This window comes from Marmota flaviventris, chromosome 14, assembly GCF_047511675.1.
Source record: "Marmota flaviventris isolate mMarFla1 chromosome 14, mMarFla1.hap1, whole genome shotgun sequence".
NCBI lineage: Eukaryota > Metazoa > Chordata > Mammalia > Rodentia > Sciuridae > Marmota > Marmota flaviventris.
The window spans coordinates 93,183,076-93,198,403 of NC_092511.1; the positions used below are offsets into that span (position 1 = coordinate 93,183,076).

Consider the following 15,328-nt stretch of genomic DNA (forward strand, 5'->3'; position numbering starts at 1 on the left):
GCCCCCCACAGAGACCAAATTCCATGGATACTCAAGTCCCTCATATCAAATGGTATGGCACTCGCATGGAAATGAGGCACACTCTCCTGGATACTTTAAATCATCTCTAGATCATCTATAATACCTAATAAAATATCAGTGCTCTATCAATAGATGTTATGCTATATTTTTTAGGGATTAGGAAAAAAAAGTCTGCACATGTTGGGTGCAGGAAGGTTTTTCTTTTTCTACTATGATTGATCTGTGATTGGTTGAATCTATGGATGCAGAAGGCAAGGATATAGGGAGCCAAGTATATTTACCCCAGAAGTCAGGCAAAAAGATTAAATAAACTTAATATCCATAAATCACATAAAATGAGGCCTTGAATTTCCAAGCCTTCAAGAGCCTTATAAACTCTCATCATCATTACTATTAGCAATAATGAGTCAGGATGGAAAGAGAATAGGCAATGAGTGGGAGAACTGGATTCTGACGCCTGCTCTGTCAATCACTGGAATGTGGTCAACTGGTCCCTCCATCAATGGCGGCCCCATCAGTTCTCTCAATTATAAGATTATGGAGTTGGGCTAGATGGTCACTAAGGGTAAACAATGTTGATATAGCCACAATATTAATCTTCTTGTTGGTTGGGATGAAGCTCTCTAATATTATTTCTTTTGATATTAGTTCTACTTCACTGAAGATTTGTAGAATATTCGAACTGAAAGACATCTAAAATTTTTGGTGGTGGAAGAAGATTTTTGAATAGATAAATGTCTGCCAAGTTCAAATGACTTGTGAATAACCATGACGGGATTTGATTTCAGATTTGAATGTATATCAAAGTTTCTTTAATTGTTTTTCCACCAGGGACCCAGTAGGCATACAGATCCCACTGTCCTTATGAATATTTTAATATTTCTGCCTTCTTATTATTCTTTCCTAGATCCTAAAAGCCATCCTAAATTAATTTGAAATTGACACATTCAATGTAAGTTCTCAACCACATCTCCTAATTTCTCTGAGTAATTGATTTTAAAAGATTAGTCGAAGTCAGTAGAAAATATAATGTTTCTAATCAAATAGAAACACGTATATTGTAGCTCAGTGCCTAATGTATTTTTTCTGGTTCCTGAAACATAAATGTACAAGATAAATCAGCAATCATTGAATCTCAATTTCAAAAATTATGCACCCTTTACAAGGGGGAGATCATTTAATTTATAGTTGTCCTTACTAATTCACATTGAGTTCTTTTTAAAATAAAAATTCACTTCCTGGCCCTTTCTTTGCTAGATACCCATGCACTAAACCCTCAAACTAACTGTGCTATTTAGAGGGATATGTGAGTGTATTTGCCTTACACAATTTTGAAGTTCTCACTTATCCTGAAACAAATGTGTAAATACCCACAGTTTATAATCTATATCTGATTTAAGGTGCAAGAGGGTAAAAATTGGCAAAGAAGTGAAGTGCAAGGGATACATTTACTGAGCTATATTTAAATGTGTAGATGTAAAAGTTCAGTCTTCAATTAAAAGAGAAAATATTCTTTGCTTCCTCCCAGCTTCAGTGCAGAACCTTATCTGCCAGCCACTCAGAACTTTGAGCTAATGGAGGGAACAAACATACAACATTCTTGGTCACTACAAGGTGCCAACCCTCCCCTAAGCAATAAAACCAGTTAGCCCCAACTCACTGCTTACGGTTTTATAGGGCAGAAGGGAATAAAGAGAACTAGAAAATGAAAATGAAGAAAAAGAAAAACCAACAAGCTGGGTAGGAGTCTTTGGGTCCCTGCTGTTTCTTACTGATGGCTCTCCAGATCTGGCAGAAAACCAGAGTGAAGCAGATGAAGGCCCAGTTCCACTCATGGTTCTTCCCAATGGTGGACACGCCCATGAAGATGAAGATCAAGGTCTCGCTGACACTGCTCAGCATCTTCATGAAGTACTTGATGGTCGTGTAGGACGTCTGGGACACATTTTCTTCCACATACTTTTTCATTGTCACGGCACAGGCTGTGATTCTACAATGGGAGCAGAGTCTCATAGTGAAGCAACAAGTTTTACTTCTCCACAAAATATCCTCCCCACTGGCAAAGCTACAGATCCTTGAAGCAAGTCTTTAATCCAGAAAAGGCAACCCCTCTGCTCCCTTTCTCTGCCTACAGATCTTCCACACATTTTCTCTCTCTCCCCTCTGGAAGGCGGGGGTGGGGGGGGGCGGTGATACAAGGGAAGGTGAATGCGGTAGAGAAAGTGGGTATGGCATGGCTTTCACATAACAAAATGGAGGGAAACTCATGCCAGAGAACAAGAAGCAGAAGATTTCTCTACCTTCCTACCCTCATTGAGAGCTTTGTCGGTCTCAGCCTTCACTGTCTGCTTGACTCTGCCTTAAACCAAAATAAATCCCGCTTAAGTTGGACAGACAGAATAACTCAGGGAGGCCCTGATTTCTTACGCTCAAGCAAATGTCTTACAATTCTTTTATGACAAGTTTTCATTTCAAATGCTTCTGTTCTACAGTCATTTAGCAAATATGGGGAAATGAAAGAACTTTGCCTTTTCTTGATGGTTTTTGTCATTTTTTTAGAGTGGGCAAAGGATAAATGCTTAGCGTCTACGCTGTTATATTTATAGGTATCCCTACACAATAGAATTAAATAGCTCTGCCTGAAGAGTTAGATATGAGGACAATGTCCTAGAGAAAAACACATGATCAATTATAGGGAGCCAAATTGAGAAGACTCAGTCTCAGAAAAACATATTAAGTTTACAAGGAACACGAGGGTAAACACCTCAAAAATGTCTTCATCAGAACAAAGAAGTCTGTATTTCCAGTCTTATCCCATCTGCATAATGGCATTCCATGCTGAAGTGTCATGGAACTCTGATGTGATTTGAAGGGAACCACAGAGAGCAGAGCCCAGGAATGGAACCTCTTTGTGGCATGGCCCCCTTCCACTTTATAATTAATTTTTCAAAGAAAATCTTAAAAACTACAAAGATAGATTTTAACCTTGAACTTTCCCCTAGCTTTTCTCTGTACCAGCTTTTCTATGAGTCCTAAATTGGTATGATAATTGCTCTCCTCAAGCAAATCGAGGGAACAAATGCAAAATGTTGGAGAGAATATTTGTTTGGCAAAAGACCTGAATCAGATCTCACAAAAGTTTTTTTTTAAAAATATCCTACATCTTGCAAGACCTTTGGGGAGTAATATCAGAAGTCATGCCTTTTCCAGATGCTTGGTTCACCCTCTGTGGTCCTAAACTTTCTCTGTTTGACTTGGAGACTCGGTACTTGGATTGTACTCACGCCAGGATGCCAGAGAGATAGAGTGTTTCTGCAGCTAAGTAAGACAGATAGCTGAACATGAAGACGATGAGCGGTTCGATTGCAGAGATATTCTGAGTGAAACGTGTGATAAACGCAGAAATAAATCCAAAAATGATGCCAAAAAATACTCCCCCACACCCCACAATGATGAATCGGGCACATCCAGCCAAAATGTCGACAGGTTCTATGTCTTCGAATTTATGCATCTTTGTGAAGGCAATTAATATATTGTATAAGACCTAGACCAAAAAAAATGAAATAAAGATGATAAACAGGAATTAGAAAATGTTCACACACCTTTTCTCAACTTTGTGGTTAGTTAAATAATATACAACAATAAATTCCACAAAAAATACTAACATGGCTACCTAACTTTTAAATATATTCCAAGTAGTTTAAATGCATTCACATTCACAAAGAGAAAGCATAATACTGGTTGCTTGTAACCAAGCACATGTTTGAAATCGATACACTAGCTGGGTATGGTGGTACACGCCTATAATCCCAGTGGCTAGGGAGGCTGAGGCAAGAGGATTGCGTGTTCAAAGCCAGCCTCAGCAACTTAGTGAGGACTGAAGTAACTCAGGGACACCCTGTCTCAAAATTTAAAAAAAATTAAAAAGTGCTAGAAATGTGGAACAGTGATTAGGTGCCCCTGGGTTCAACCCCTAGTATCCAAAAAATAAATATGCTAATTACCCAGATTTGATCATTCTGTATTGTATACATAGATCAAATTATTTTCATGTCTGCTCTTTAAACATTTCTCCTTTGAAGTGAGCACTAGGTTGAGCTCTCTTAAGAGATGGGGCAGAAGGGACACTGAAGGATAAAGTTTTCTTGGGATCCTCCAGAGACAGGGTAAGGATTTCTGGTAGAGCTTGGCTTTGCCATGATTCCTGAAAGGGATCCCTTTGCAACCCTGCAGCTTCAGGTTCGTGTGATAATCTGCCAACAGAAAGCCCCAGCATGGCCCAGGTATAGCATGTCTATGCCCTTGGGGTCCGAAGTAGTAGTCCTCCCTGTGAAGCCATGACCCCTTCCCCTGCATGCAGCTAGCTCCTCCTGAGGCCCCTGGAGCCCAGGCTTCCACTGCACCAGGGATTGCTGAGCTCTGACCCTGCCTGCCTTCCAGAAGATGCTCTTTCTAGCAACTCTAGACCAGCTCCAGTCTGCTAACCCACCTCCTCTGCTTTCTAGTGTCCAGATACACACCTTTCCCAGTAGGATCTGAATCCCATCCAAGTGTCTTGTTCCGGGGATGCCCTCCCTTAGCCCTTGGGACCACAGTTCCCATTCATCTATTAATTATAAACTTATCATAGTTAATAAATTTTACATAAAATTTTCTCTCTAATCTACTGTGTGGTTTCTCTTTCCCAACTGAACCAAACTACTACAGTCTTCATATACAGATGGTCCCTGACTTAGGATGATTTGACTTACAATTTTTTTCAACTTTATGGTGGTGTGAAAGAGATCTGCATTCAGTTGAAGCTGTACTTTGAATTTTGAATTTGGAACTTTTCCCAGGCTCATGATCTGCAGATATACTCTCTCATGAGGCTGGGCAGCAGCAATACAGCTCCCAGTTAGCTATGTTGCTCAGCTGAGATGCTTAGGGGGTTAGGCGTTTTAAGTGCATTTTCAATTTGTGAATTTTCTACTTAACAGTGGGTTTATCAGAACCTGGCCCTATTGAGTAGTGTCCATATGTCATCTCAATGACTTTTCCAAACCACTCTGGTCTATGTGAGACACACTCTTAATCTCCCTATTATGGCTCTACTTATTTTCACATTTATTTTGGAATTACAGGGATGTACTTATCACTTTGCAGCCCAGAACTTAGACCAAGCTTCTGTAAAGTGGCAGCAGACATTCAGGTAATGAGACCTATAAAACAGATGAAGTAAGATAGCTGCAGAAAACAAAGATCTTTGAGAATATCAGTCCCTGGGAATCCTGCTAAACCACAGCATACACCCATTTGCCATTATCTGCACCTACCAGGAAAAAATGAAAAAAAAAATCAGAGCAGGGGACAGAAGATAAATCTCAAGGAAACAGTCACTGTAAGTATATTCTGAATTACAGAAGGACCACTGGGACTCTCTGAGAATGACTGGGTCTATTCCCCATTCATCCCCTCCCTGTCTGAGCCCATTTTCTGCTGCATAAGAGAATATCACCGACTGGGTAATTGATAACAATGGACATTTATTTGGCTCACAATTCTGGAGGCTGGTAAGTCCAAGAGCATGGCGCCAGCATCTGGCGGGGAACTTTCTGCTTCATAGAACATGACAGAAAGGGAAGGCAAGCACACCTGAGCCAGACAGAGAAGGCAAGAGGAACCTGAATTTATCACAAACCCACTCTGGAGATAACCCAACCTGTGATACTGACATTAGTCTAGTTAATCTATTTACTCACCTCATAAAGGTTCAACCTCTCAACACTGTCACAAGGCAATTAAATTTCAAAGTGAGTCTTGCAGGGGACACCCACACCTGCCTTCACACTTGGTTCTACTCTTATTTCTGGATGTGGTTCCTCTCCTCTGCACCCTACCAAGGTTCCCCAGGCTGGAGCCTACTGTTCCAGTTCAATCTCTCCATTCCCATTCTTCCTTATTAAGACCCTCAGTGTTACCTCCATTCTTCAGCGTGACTGACAGCTTTTGGGTTTGGGAATTACCAGAAATGCATGCCATTTTGTGCAGACACTGATCCCTGGGTGGCAGAATCTGGTCCCTTGGTCTGTAGACTCAGGCAGCTGCAGTCATTCCCTCCAAAGCCTACTTCCAAGACTTGCCCCACCCTGCAAGGACTGCTCCATACCTGGTGTCTCCCCTTATGATAAGAAATGGCTAATTTCCCACAGAGAGAGATAGGCAATAAATGATGACTCATCTGCAAAGCTGTCTTTAGATTGGTTTGTTGTGTACATAATCATAAACAATCGGAATACATTGAAAACAAAGCCCCAGTTCATCTCATTTGCTCTCTCCTCTAAGCAGGGCCTTGCATTTATTAGAGGGGTTTCCTCTACTGAGAAAGTAGAAGCAACTGATGAGTAGGAATGGACATCCTAGCTTTTGGGGGGACCTGGAGTCACTATGCATAATATTTGTACATTTTCTACAGAGATCAAAAATCCTAGAACATGACTCTTGGCTTTGGAATGTTGGCAAAGAGGGTCATTCCTCAAAGGAGCTCAAGAGCTACAAACTGTCCTTTAGAGTGTCCCACTGCCAATGGACTTTGCTGCCAGGGACACAAGAAGGATGCACAATGACCCTAGAATCACAAGTTCACATGCCCTTTGCCAAGTAGCTTGGGACCCTGATTTCTGTGTATTTTCCCAAAGCTCTAAGAATAAAGTGCTGCAAGCTAGGTGCTTGAAGGAGTGGGAGTTTATTCTCTCAGTGCTCTGGAGACTGGATATCCTGGATATCAAGATGGGCCAGGATCATGCTCCCTTGGAAAGTATGAAGGGGGGATTCTTCCTCGTCCCCTCCTTGTTCCTAGTGTTTTTAGGCAATCTTCAGTGTTCCTTGTCTTATGGACACATCACTCCAGGCTCTGTCACCTCTTCATATGGCCTCCTCTGTGTGTCTCCTCTGTGCACCTGGTCATTTCAACAGGACACCAGTCATTAGATTAGGGTCCACCTTGGTCCAATGTGAGCTCGTCTTAACTAATCACTGTGCAAATACACTGTTTTCAAATAAGGTCATGTTCTGGGTGTCAAGGTGGACTTGAATTTGTATGTTTGTCAGAGAGGTATACCTGATATAGTTTCTGTAACCAAAATGTCCACAAAAATGAAATTAACTTGTACTATAGACTAGCATTCTTGATTTATAAATCTCTTAGAGCACCAATAATTTATTTTGAATCTTATAAGGTCCTAAACGGTGGTGCAGCCCCTCCAAATGGATCAGTGTTTGACCTTTTAATGCAATAAGAAGCCAGTGGCTGATAAGATTTGTTAGAAATGTTAGATAAGGAATGTGGACAGACTGTAAAAAAAAAAAAAAAAAAACAAACTTGCTTCCTTTCCCAAAGAGGAGTTTCTAGTGCATTTTCTGGGAGAAGGAGAAAGTGGAAACGTTGAAAAAGAATCAGAAAGCTTAGTGCAAATTTGCCCAAGCAAGGACTGCCCCCCTCACACACACACACACCCACACACAATGCATATTGTGATGTGTATCTCCTAACATGAAATGAAGAAAGGAGTTACTTTGAAAAAGGAATATTTGTAGAAATCTTAAACCAGATTTGCTTAGGTATACATACAAAAGTGAAGAAATTTTAAGAAACAAAAATGCTAAAGGAAACCTCCATGCATGGCTCACAATCCCTTCCAGATAAACGAATATTATAAATTTGTCCTTTCTAATCCTACCTGCCTGCCTATCATCTACCTATGTTGGCACCCATCATCCATCTCTCCATCTGTGGCAGTGAGAGCGTTTCATATCTCTGACTGCAGGGAATGAAATGTCCAGCCACCTGCTGTATTTTAATTCTTGTGTTCTGTTCTTAGCTATGGAGTGTGGCAGGGGCACTACAATATGTCCTTTCTCAGAAGGGCAGGTCTTCTGTGGTAGGTGTCCCTGGCCTGAGGACTCTGTGATGATTTTGGTAAACTCTTTCAATATCCCTCCTTCCCTTTCTCCTTCCCCTGTGGTCACTCTGTAAGGGATTCTCAGAGTTCTCCCCGCCCTTGGGTTCCTCCTTCTTGGGAGGTATTGCACATCTAATACCCTCTGGGTGTCTGATCTATGGATAACCTGGACAATATGCATGTATTTATTGTCCATCTGTGGATCAATAATATTTTACAAAACTGTTATCATACTGGTCTATGTTATTTAAACAAATGAAGCTGTGTTTTCAGGAAAAGCTAATCCAAGTATTTGAAACTTATGATTTATGGTTTCAAAATAAATGTAAAATAAACTTCATGGTTGTACCCTGATGCAGTGAGTTTACTTAGATTCATTCCACTTTCCGCCCGACCTTGGAGAAATCCATGTGTGGGTCTTAGGAGCCCTGGGTTATTCATTTCTGGAGTTGAACTCCCAAAGAAATGAAGCCAAGATGAGAAGCCAGACCTGGTTTCACAAGTCCAGATCAGGAAGGTTTGAATGAGGTTAAGTGAGGTTTATTTGACTCTCAAATCCAGAGGAAACTCGGGAAACATGATTGAGATTCAAAGATTTGAATATTACTACCACAAATAAAAACTCTTTACATAGCTTGCCAGATCACAAACAGCTACTGAAGCCATTGCAGTGGCCTGGGAAAGCCAATCAGTACAGCCCTGAACTTTGCTCTGGTGTATCCTGAAGGAGGATGTCAGGGCACATTCAGAAGGGTACACAATTAGGAAGTCTGCATTTATAGGCACAATCCATCGGACTATGTGCAAAACAATACTTACCTTTCAGATTAGTAGGTTCTAGTGTCTTTGAATTCATTTTAAATCACAATTGTGTGTGTGTGTGAGTGTGTGTGTGTGTGTGTGTGTGTGTAAGAGAGAGAGAGAGAGAGAGAGAAGTCAAGGTTAAACCTGTTTTTGACACTAGGAGAACAGGTTAAAGTTTCCTCCTTTCTCACTGTCTCAGGGAATGGTCCTTTTACAAGATGTAATTGCAAATCTCCCCGATTGTAACACGAGCCACTCCGATACCCTGTGCATGTCCTGTTTAACCCAGAGAAACTCACGTGACGCCTGACAACAGCCCACCGACCAAGGCTCAGCAGAGATGGAGGGTCAATTCCAAGTATGCTAGATTTTTTTCTTGTCAACCTCATGGAGGAATAATTTACATACAATAAACTGCACCTAAAATGAATGAATTCTGGCCATTATATATGTACATAAAACCAAGGCTGTGATCAAGATATAGAATATTTTCACAAACCCAGAGAGGCTCCTCATTCCTCTTTGAAGTTCATCCTTCACTCTGACCCTAACCCCAGGAAACTTCTGATCTATCATAGATGAATTTGCATTTTAATTGAAGTAAATAATATGATATGAACTCTGTGGTGTCTGATTTCATTAGCTTAGTATAATATTTCTGGAAATTATTCCTGTTACTGCAGGTATCAGTGATCTATTTCTTTGTATTCCTGTCATTTTCTCATACATGGTTATAGTAAATTTCAGCCACCCCATCACCTGCTAATGGGCATTTGTTCTCCCCTACCTCAGTTTTTGGTTATTTGAATATTGCTACCGTGAATTTTACAATTCTTTTGTGCAGATATATGCTTGGAGTAGAATGTACAGATATATACTTGGGAGTAGAATGGCTAGGTAATACAGTTGACATACGTTAAACTTTTAAAGAAACTGCCAAATAGCTTTCCAAAGCCATTGTATCATTTTGTATTCCTAACTAGAAATGCGTCCCAGTCTTTTTCCTTTTCTTTTTTTCTTTCTTTCTTTCTTTTTTTTTTTTTTAAAGAAGGTGTCATGCTAAGTTGCTGAAACTGGCTTTGAACTTGAGATTTTCCTGCCTCAGCCACTGAGTCACCAGGATTACAGATATGAGCCACCACACCCGCTGATAACTGCCTTCTTTTGTGATACACATGTTTAAATATTTGGCAATTTTTAATTAAGTTGTTTTTTGTTATTATTGAGTTGTAAAATTCTTTATATATTCTTCATAAATTCATTGTGAGGTATGTGCATAGAGAATACGTTCTTTGTTCTTTGGCTTGTCTTCTTGTTTACTTAAAAGCGCATGTTAAAGATCAAAACTTATTCTTTTGATAAAATCCAGGTTATTATGTTATTTCCATTTTTTGTTTGCTTGTTTATGATTTTCCTGTTTTGACAATTCCATGATTTGATAGAATTTGGTTCTATGTTTTCTTCAGGAGATTTATAATTTTATCTTTACATTTAGGCTATGACACACTTTGTGTTGATTTTAAATATGATTTGAGGTAGGAGGTGATTTTCTTGATTTTCTACATGAACATTGAGATATTTCAGTAGCAATTGTTGAAAAGACTCCTCTTCTATTGAACTGCCTCAGTTATTTGACAAAAGTCAGTTGACCATGTATATGTAAGTCTATTTCCAGGTTGTTTTAACTTGTTTTATAATTTACATGTCTATTCTTTAATCAACATTGTGAATTTTATAGTATAATTATAATTATTGTGACATTATAATATGCCTTCAAATATATTTTCAAGTTTTGTTCTTCTTTTAAAAATTTACTTTATGTATTCTAGGTCATTTGAGCTGCCAAACAGAACTTAGAATCAGCTTTATGAATTTTAAATAAGCCAGCATTGTGGCACCTGCCTGTAATCCCAGCAACTCAGGAGGCTGAGGCAGGAGGATCACAAGTTCATAGCCAGCCTTAGTAACTTAGTGTGGCCCTGAGCAACTCAGCAAGATCCTGTCTCTAAATAAAATATCAAAAAGGGCCGGGAATGTGGCTTAGTGGTTAAGTATCCTGAGTTCAATCCCCAGTACCAAAACAAACAAACAAAAAAATCTATTCAAAAAGTTTCATGGGAAATTTATTAGAATTCTCTTAAAATTTACCAACTTGTTGGAAGAAAACTGACAACAATCCTGAGCCCTTTATTCATGAACATGTCATTTTTCAAGTCTTTTTATTCACATCAGCAATGTTCTACAATATTCACTGAAAAAGTCTTGCACACCCTTCTTGAACTTATTTCTAAGTATTTTTGGTTTTGCAAAACATTTAAGTGAAATTTTAACATTTTCTTTGGCCACTAGTAGAGTGGTTTGCCGCTACCTAATTAAATGCTGTTGGTTTTTGTACTTTAACCTTATAGCCCATTTAACAGTTTGGATCTTAAGTGTCCTTCAAAGGCTCCTGGGTTAAAGGCCTATTCCCCACTGTGGCACTATTGGGAACTAGTGGCAGGCAGTGAGATCAGTGGGGTGTGCTCTTAAAGGGGATAATGGAACACAGCCCTTTCCTCCCTTTGTTTCCTGAACACCAGGAGGTGAAGAGGTTCCCTCTGTCATGTTTTCCGCCATGATGAATTGCTTCACCACAGGCCCAAAGCAGTGGTGCCAGGTGACCATGGACTGAAATCTCTAAAATCACAAACTTAAATAAATTGTTGTTCATTTCACATTGATCATCTCAAATATTTTGTCACAGAGATAGAAAGCTAATACATCGTGACCTTGGTAAATTCACTAATAAGTATTTTATTCTAGCAGTTGTTTCACAGATTCTTGAGTACTTCCTGCATAAACTATCATGTCATCCACACATAGAATGTACACTAGCTCCTTAGTGACATTCAAACTTACATTTATGCTTTTTTTCTCTTGACTAATCAAAGTTTTGAGAGTAAATATTGCTTTGATCTTGATTTGAGGAAAAAAGTGCTTGATATGTAATTCCTAGATTTTCCCCTAGGTTTAGTAGGATAACAGCTACAGATTGTTCATAAATTTCCTATATCAGGTTGAAGAAGCTACTTAGTCTCCTTACCTTGTCATGAGTTTTCATCACTAATGGGTGTTGAATTTGGTCAAATAGTTCTCCATATTTATTAATACAGTCATTTATCTTATAGGATGAATTGAATTCCTAGATTTTTTCCCCTATGTTTAAGAAACTTGTACTTCTGAATTATGTCTTTCATGACCATGATTTATTTTTCTTTAAATATGTTGCTGAATTTTATTTTTCTAGGAAATAAGATGGATGTTGGCCTACAGGTTTGATTTCTTTCTTGAAATGTCTTTGTCTTTTTTTTTTTTTTTTTGGTTTCTTTCTTTACCTTAGTAAAGTTGGGCTCATAACGCAGTTGGAAATTGATCCCCCCCTGTACTATACATGAACGAGTGTAGGAAGAATAAATATTATTTCTTCTTCAAGATACAGATAAGTTTGCCATGTTTGAAAATGCTTATTTCGTTATTAGGATGATGATTTATTACCCTCTTTACTATTCCCTTCCTTTAATTTACTTTGGTTTCACTTTGCTCCTCTTCTTGTTTCTTCAGACAGAAACTCAAGTCCATTGGTTTTTGGTCTTTAGACTCTTAAATAAAAGGCTTTTAAGACGATAGATTTCTCCTCAAAGCATTTCTTTAACTGCACCCCACAAGTTTTGATTTTATTATTATTTAGTTAAAAATATTAACTAAATTCCTTTGTAATTTCTTTCTTAAACCATAAAGTATTTAGAGGTACTTTATTGGAATTTTCCCAAAATATCTTAAATATCATTTCTTTAATTTTACTATCTTTAATTTCATTCTGTTGTGGACAAAGAACATACTTTGTGGTATTAAGCTTTCTAAATTTATTGAGTCTGTATTTATAACTAAATATATGGACATTTTTTGGTGTGCATACAACATGAGGAAATATATTCATTGATCTTATGCAAGCAATTAGATAATGAATCTAACTAATGTTTGATCCTGTGAGGAGGGGCAATGGCAGATTCAGCTCTGTCATGGGGCACTGTCTTGACCCTGTGACAGCTAAAGGAAGCCTACTACTAATTACTGAATTACCTGGCAAGACTGCACAATGAGAGGACATTCTTCACTCCTAAAAGAAGAAAAAAGACCTGCTGCCCCAGGAGAGGAGAGTTAAGTATGCTGTTACCAAATGTTCTGGGTTTGGTATCCCTGAACATTCATTGCTAATGGACTCAGAGAGTAAAGTAAAGGCCAAGTTGGTAAACTGATGTCAGATAATGTGATGAGGAGGAAAACATACTGTAAGTGGCAGAATGTCACTGACCTAGGGCACAGCAAACAAGTTCCTTTAATGAACGTCTTTTCACTTTAAAAACTGTGAAAACCCTTCTGAGCTTGAAGAAAGCTAGGGTGGGGGTTCGCCCTATTGCAGCTCTAAGAACCTCCCCCCCGCCAAGGACTCCCAAATATACATCTGCATTTCATCTTTCTCCCAAGCTCTAGACTTGTATTTCTATAATTATCCAACAATTATTTCAAAGGCCCATTGATACCTCAAATTTAGTAGTTCAAAGCCAACCTAAGACGAATCATCCCCTACCAATACCTGTTCCTCATCCGGACTCTGTTCAAGCAAGTGCCTGATCCTAGTGTCCCTCCTCTATGCAAATCGTCCCCCTTCCCCATTCCTACATCAATTTGAAGCAAATACTCAAGTGATGGTCTTTTACCATCTGGGGTCAGTAGATGACCTCTATGATACAAAAAGTAATTTAAAAGCCAATCTAAAAGCTAAGTTAGTTTTAACTATAAAGGCAAACATCAGTTGTGACCAGTAGATTTAAGTTCACTGAAGACAAGCTTAGTGATTTTCTTTTATTTTAGGAGTTTTCTCTGACTTAGTGAAAAAAAATCAGTGTCTGACAGAAAGTAGTTGCTCAGTAATATTTTTGGATGGATGGATGGATGGATGGATAAATGGATGAATGGACAGATGGATGGATGGATGGACAGATGGATGGATGGATGGATGGATAGATGGATGGATGAATGGATGGATGGATGATTAGGACTCAGGAGACCTCTGGCTCCACCAAGCATAACTCAACTTCAACATTAGAATATAGGAGTTGGAGCTGAGGATGTAGCCCAGAGGTAGTAGCAAGTGTGAGACCCTGGGTTTGGGTGCCAGCACCTCAAAAATAAGTAAAATCAATCAATACATAAGGTAGTTGGATTTCGTGGTACCTCAATCCTTTCCCATGGTTCTAGTCTACTTTTTACTCCTGTGGTATGGACTGATTAGTCACCTAAAGTCTCACACGCTGCAGGCTCAGTCCCCATGTTGATGTTGAAAGGTGGTGGAATCTTTAAGACACAGGAACTAGTGGAAGGCTCCACGCTTAGGAGGGATTCACGCTTTTTGAGCAGGAGGGTTTTTCTCACTCTCTCTGGAAGTCCCTCAAAAGCAGGTTGTGACAAGGGGGCCTGGCTCCTCCCCTGAATCTCTTTGGCTTCCTCCCTTGAACGTGCACCCTCTGACCTTGGCAGCTTCCCTCTCTGCTTCTTTGACACAAGGTGACATAGCCAGGAAGCCCTCACCAGATGGCATCATGCCTTTTAAACTGTCAGCCCCCAAATCATGAGCCAAAATGATTGGCTTTTATTTTTTTGTAAAATAACGAGACGCAGGTATTTCATTATAACGACACAAAATGGTCAAAAACACCAGTAACCACAGCTGGTCCTGGTGGTAAGAAGTGAAATACGAATGACCACAGCTTCTTACCTCACCCATCTCTTGGATCTAATGCTCCAGAGCAGGCCTGTACAACAGGTTCTGCTAGGTGTTGTCCCTTTATGCAATCATTGAGGAAGCCACAGGGAAACTATTTGCCAACCAACCCCTCCCAACAGTCAACTCATAGGACTTTTCACATGATGCTGAGCATAGTTTTTCCATCTCGCAGCCCAACATACCCAACAAGACCTTGAGAATGCACACAGGCCTGTTGGTGGTGGGGCATGTGTCGAAAACCACAGGACCAGGAAACTCTCCAGGCTGTGTTTAGAACACTAGGCTTTCCTCCGGAGTCAGGGATTTCCATGAATGTATTATATAACCTCCTAGGAAACCTCTGTGGCTGGGAAGGGTTCTAGGCAGATACAGAAGAATAGGCAGGCACATGGTCAGAGGCTAAGAAAAGTCAGACGCTCATAGCTTGTGGCTGCTCAAAGGCACAGGGCAAAGCCTGTTTGTTTTTGCATCCCTGGCTTTTAGCACAGTTGGTGACAAGTGCATAGTTTTTAGAGGAGGGACAGGACAGCTCCCATGTGCCCTTCTACAAATTTGTCCTGATTATTCCCTGAAGAGAAAAATAGCATTGCTTTTCTCCACCCCCCCCACCCCGCCCCACCATGTCACTTTTCCAAATCCATTTGCATAGCTGCTCAAGCCCACCTCCTGCCACAGAAAAGACAACTTGACAACCAGAGAGGTTCTTTTTTCTTGTACTTGTGAACTGAAGTGAGTTCTA

General features: G+C 39.7%; 1 protein-coding gene across 1 annotated transcript in view; it reads right to left on the bottom strand.

Annotated features, from left to right (window-relative positions):
* Positions 1-15,328, bottom strand: part of Slc9a4 (solute carrier family 9 member A4) — a 54,182-nt gene that overhangs the window by 24,779 nt on the left and 14,075 nt on the right. The window contains exons 3-4 of the mRNA XM_027951834.2: positions 3,306-3,565; positions 1,794-2,011 (exon numbers count right to left, since the gene is read on the bottom strand). Of these exons, the coding sequence (XP_027807635.2) occupies positions 1,794-2,011; positions 3,306-3,565 (478 nt within the window). The remainder of the gene's footprint in view (positions 1-1,793; positions 2,012-3,305; positions 3,566-15,328) is intronic.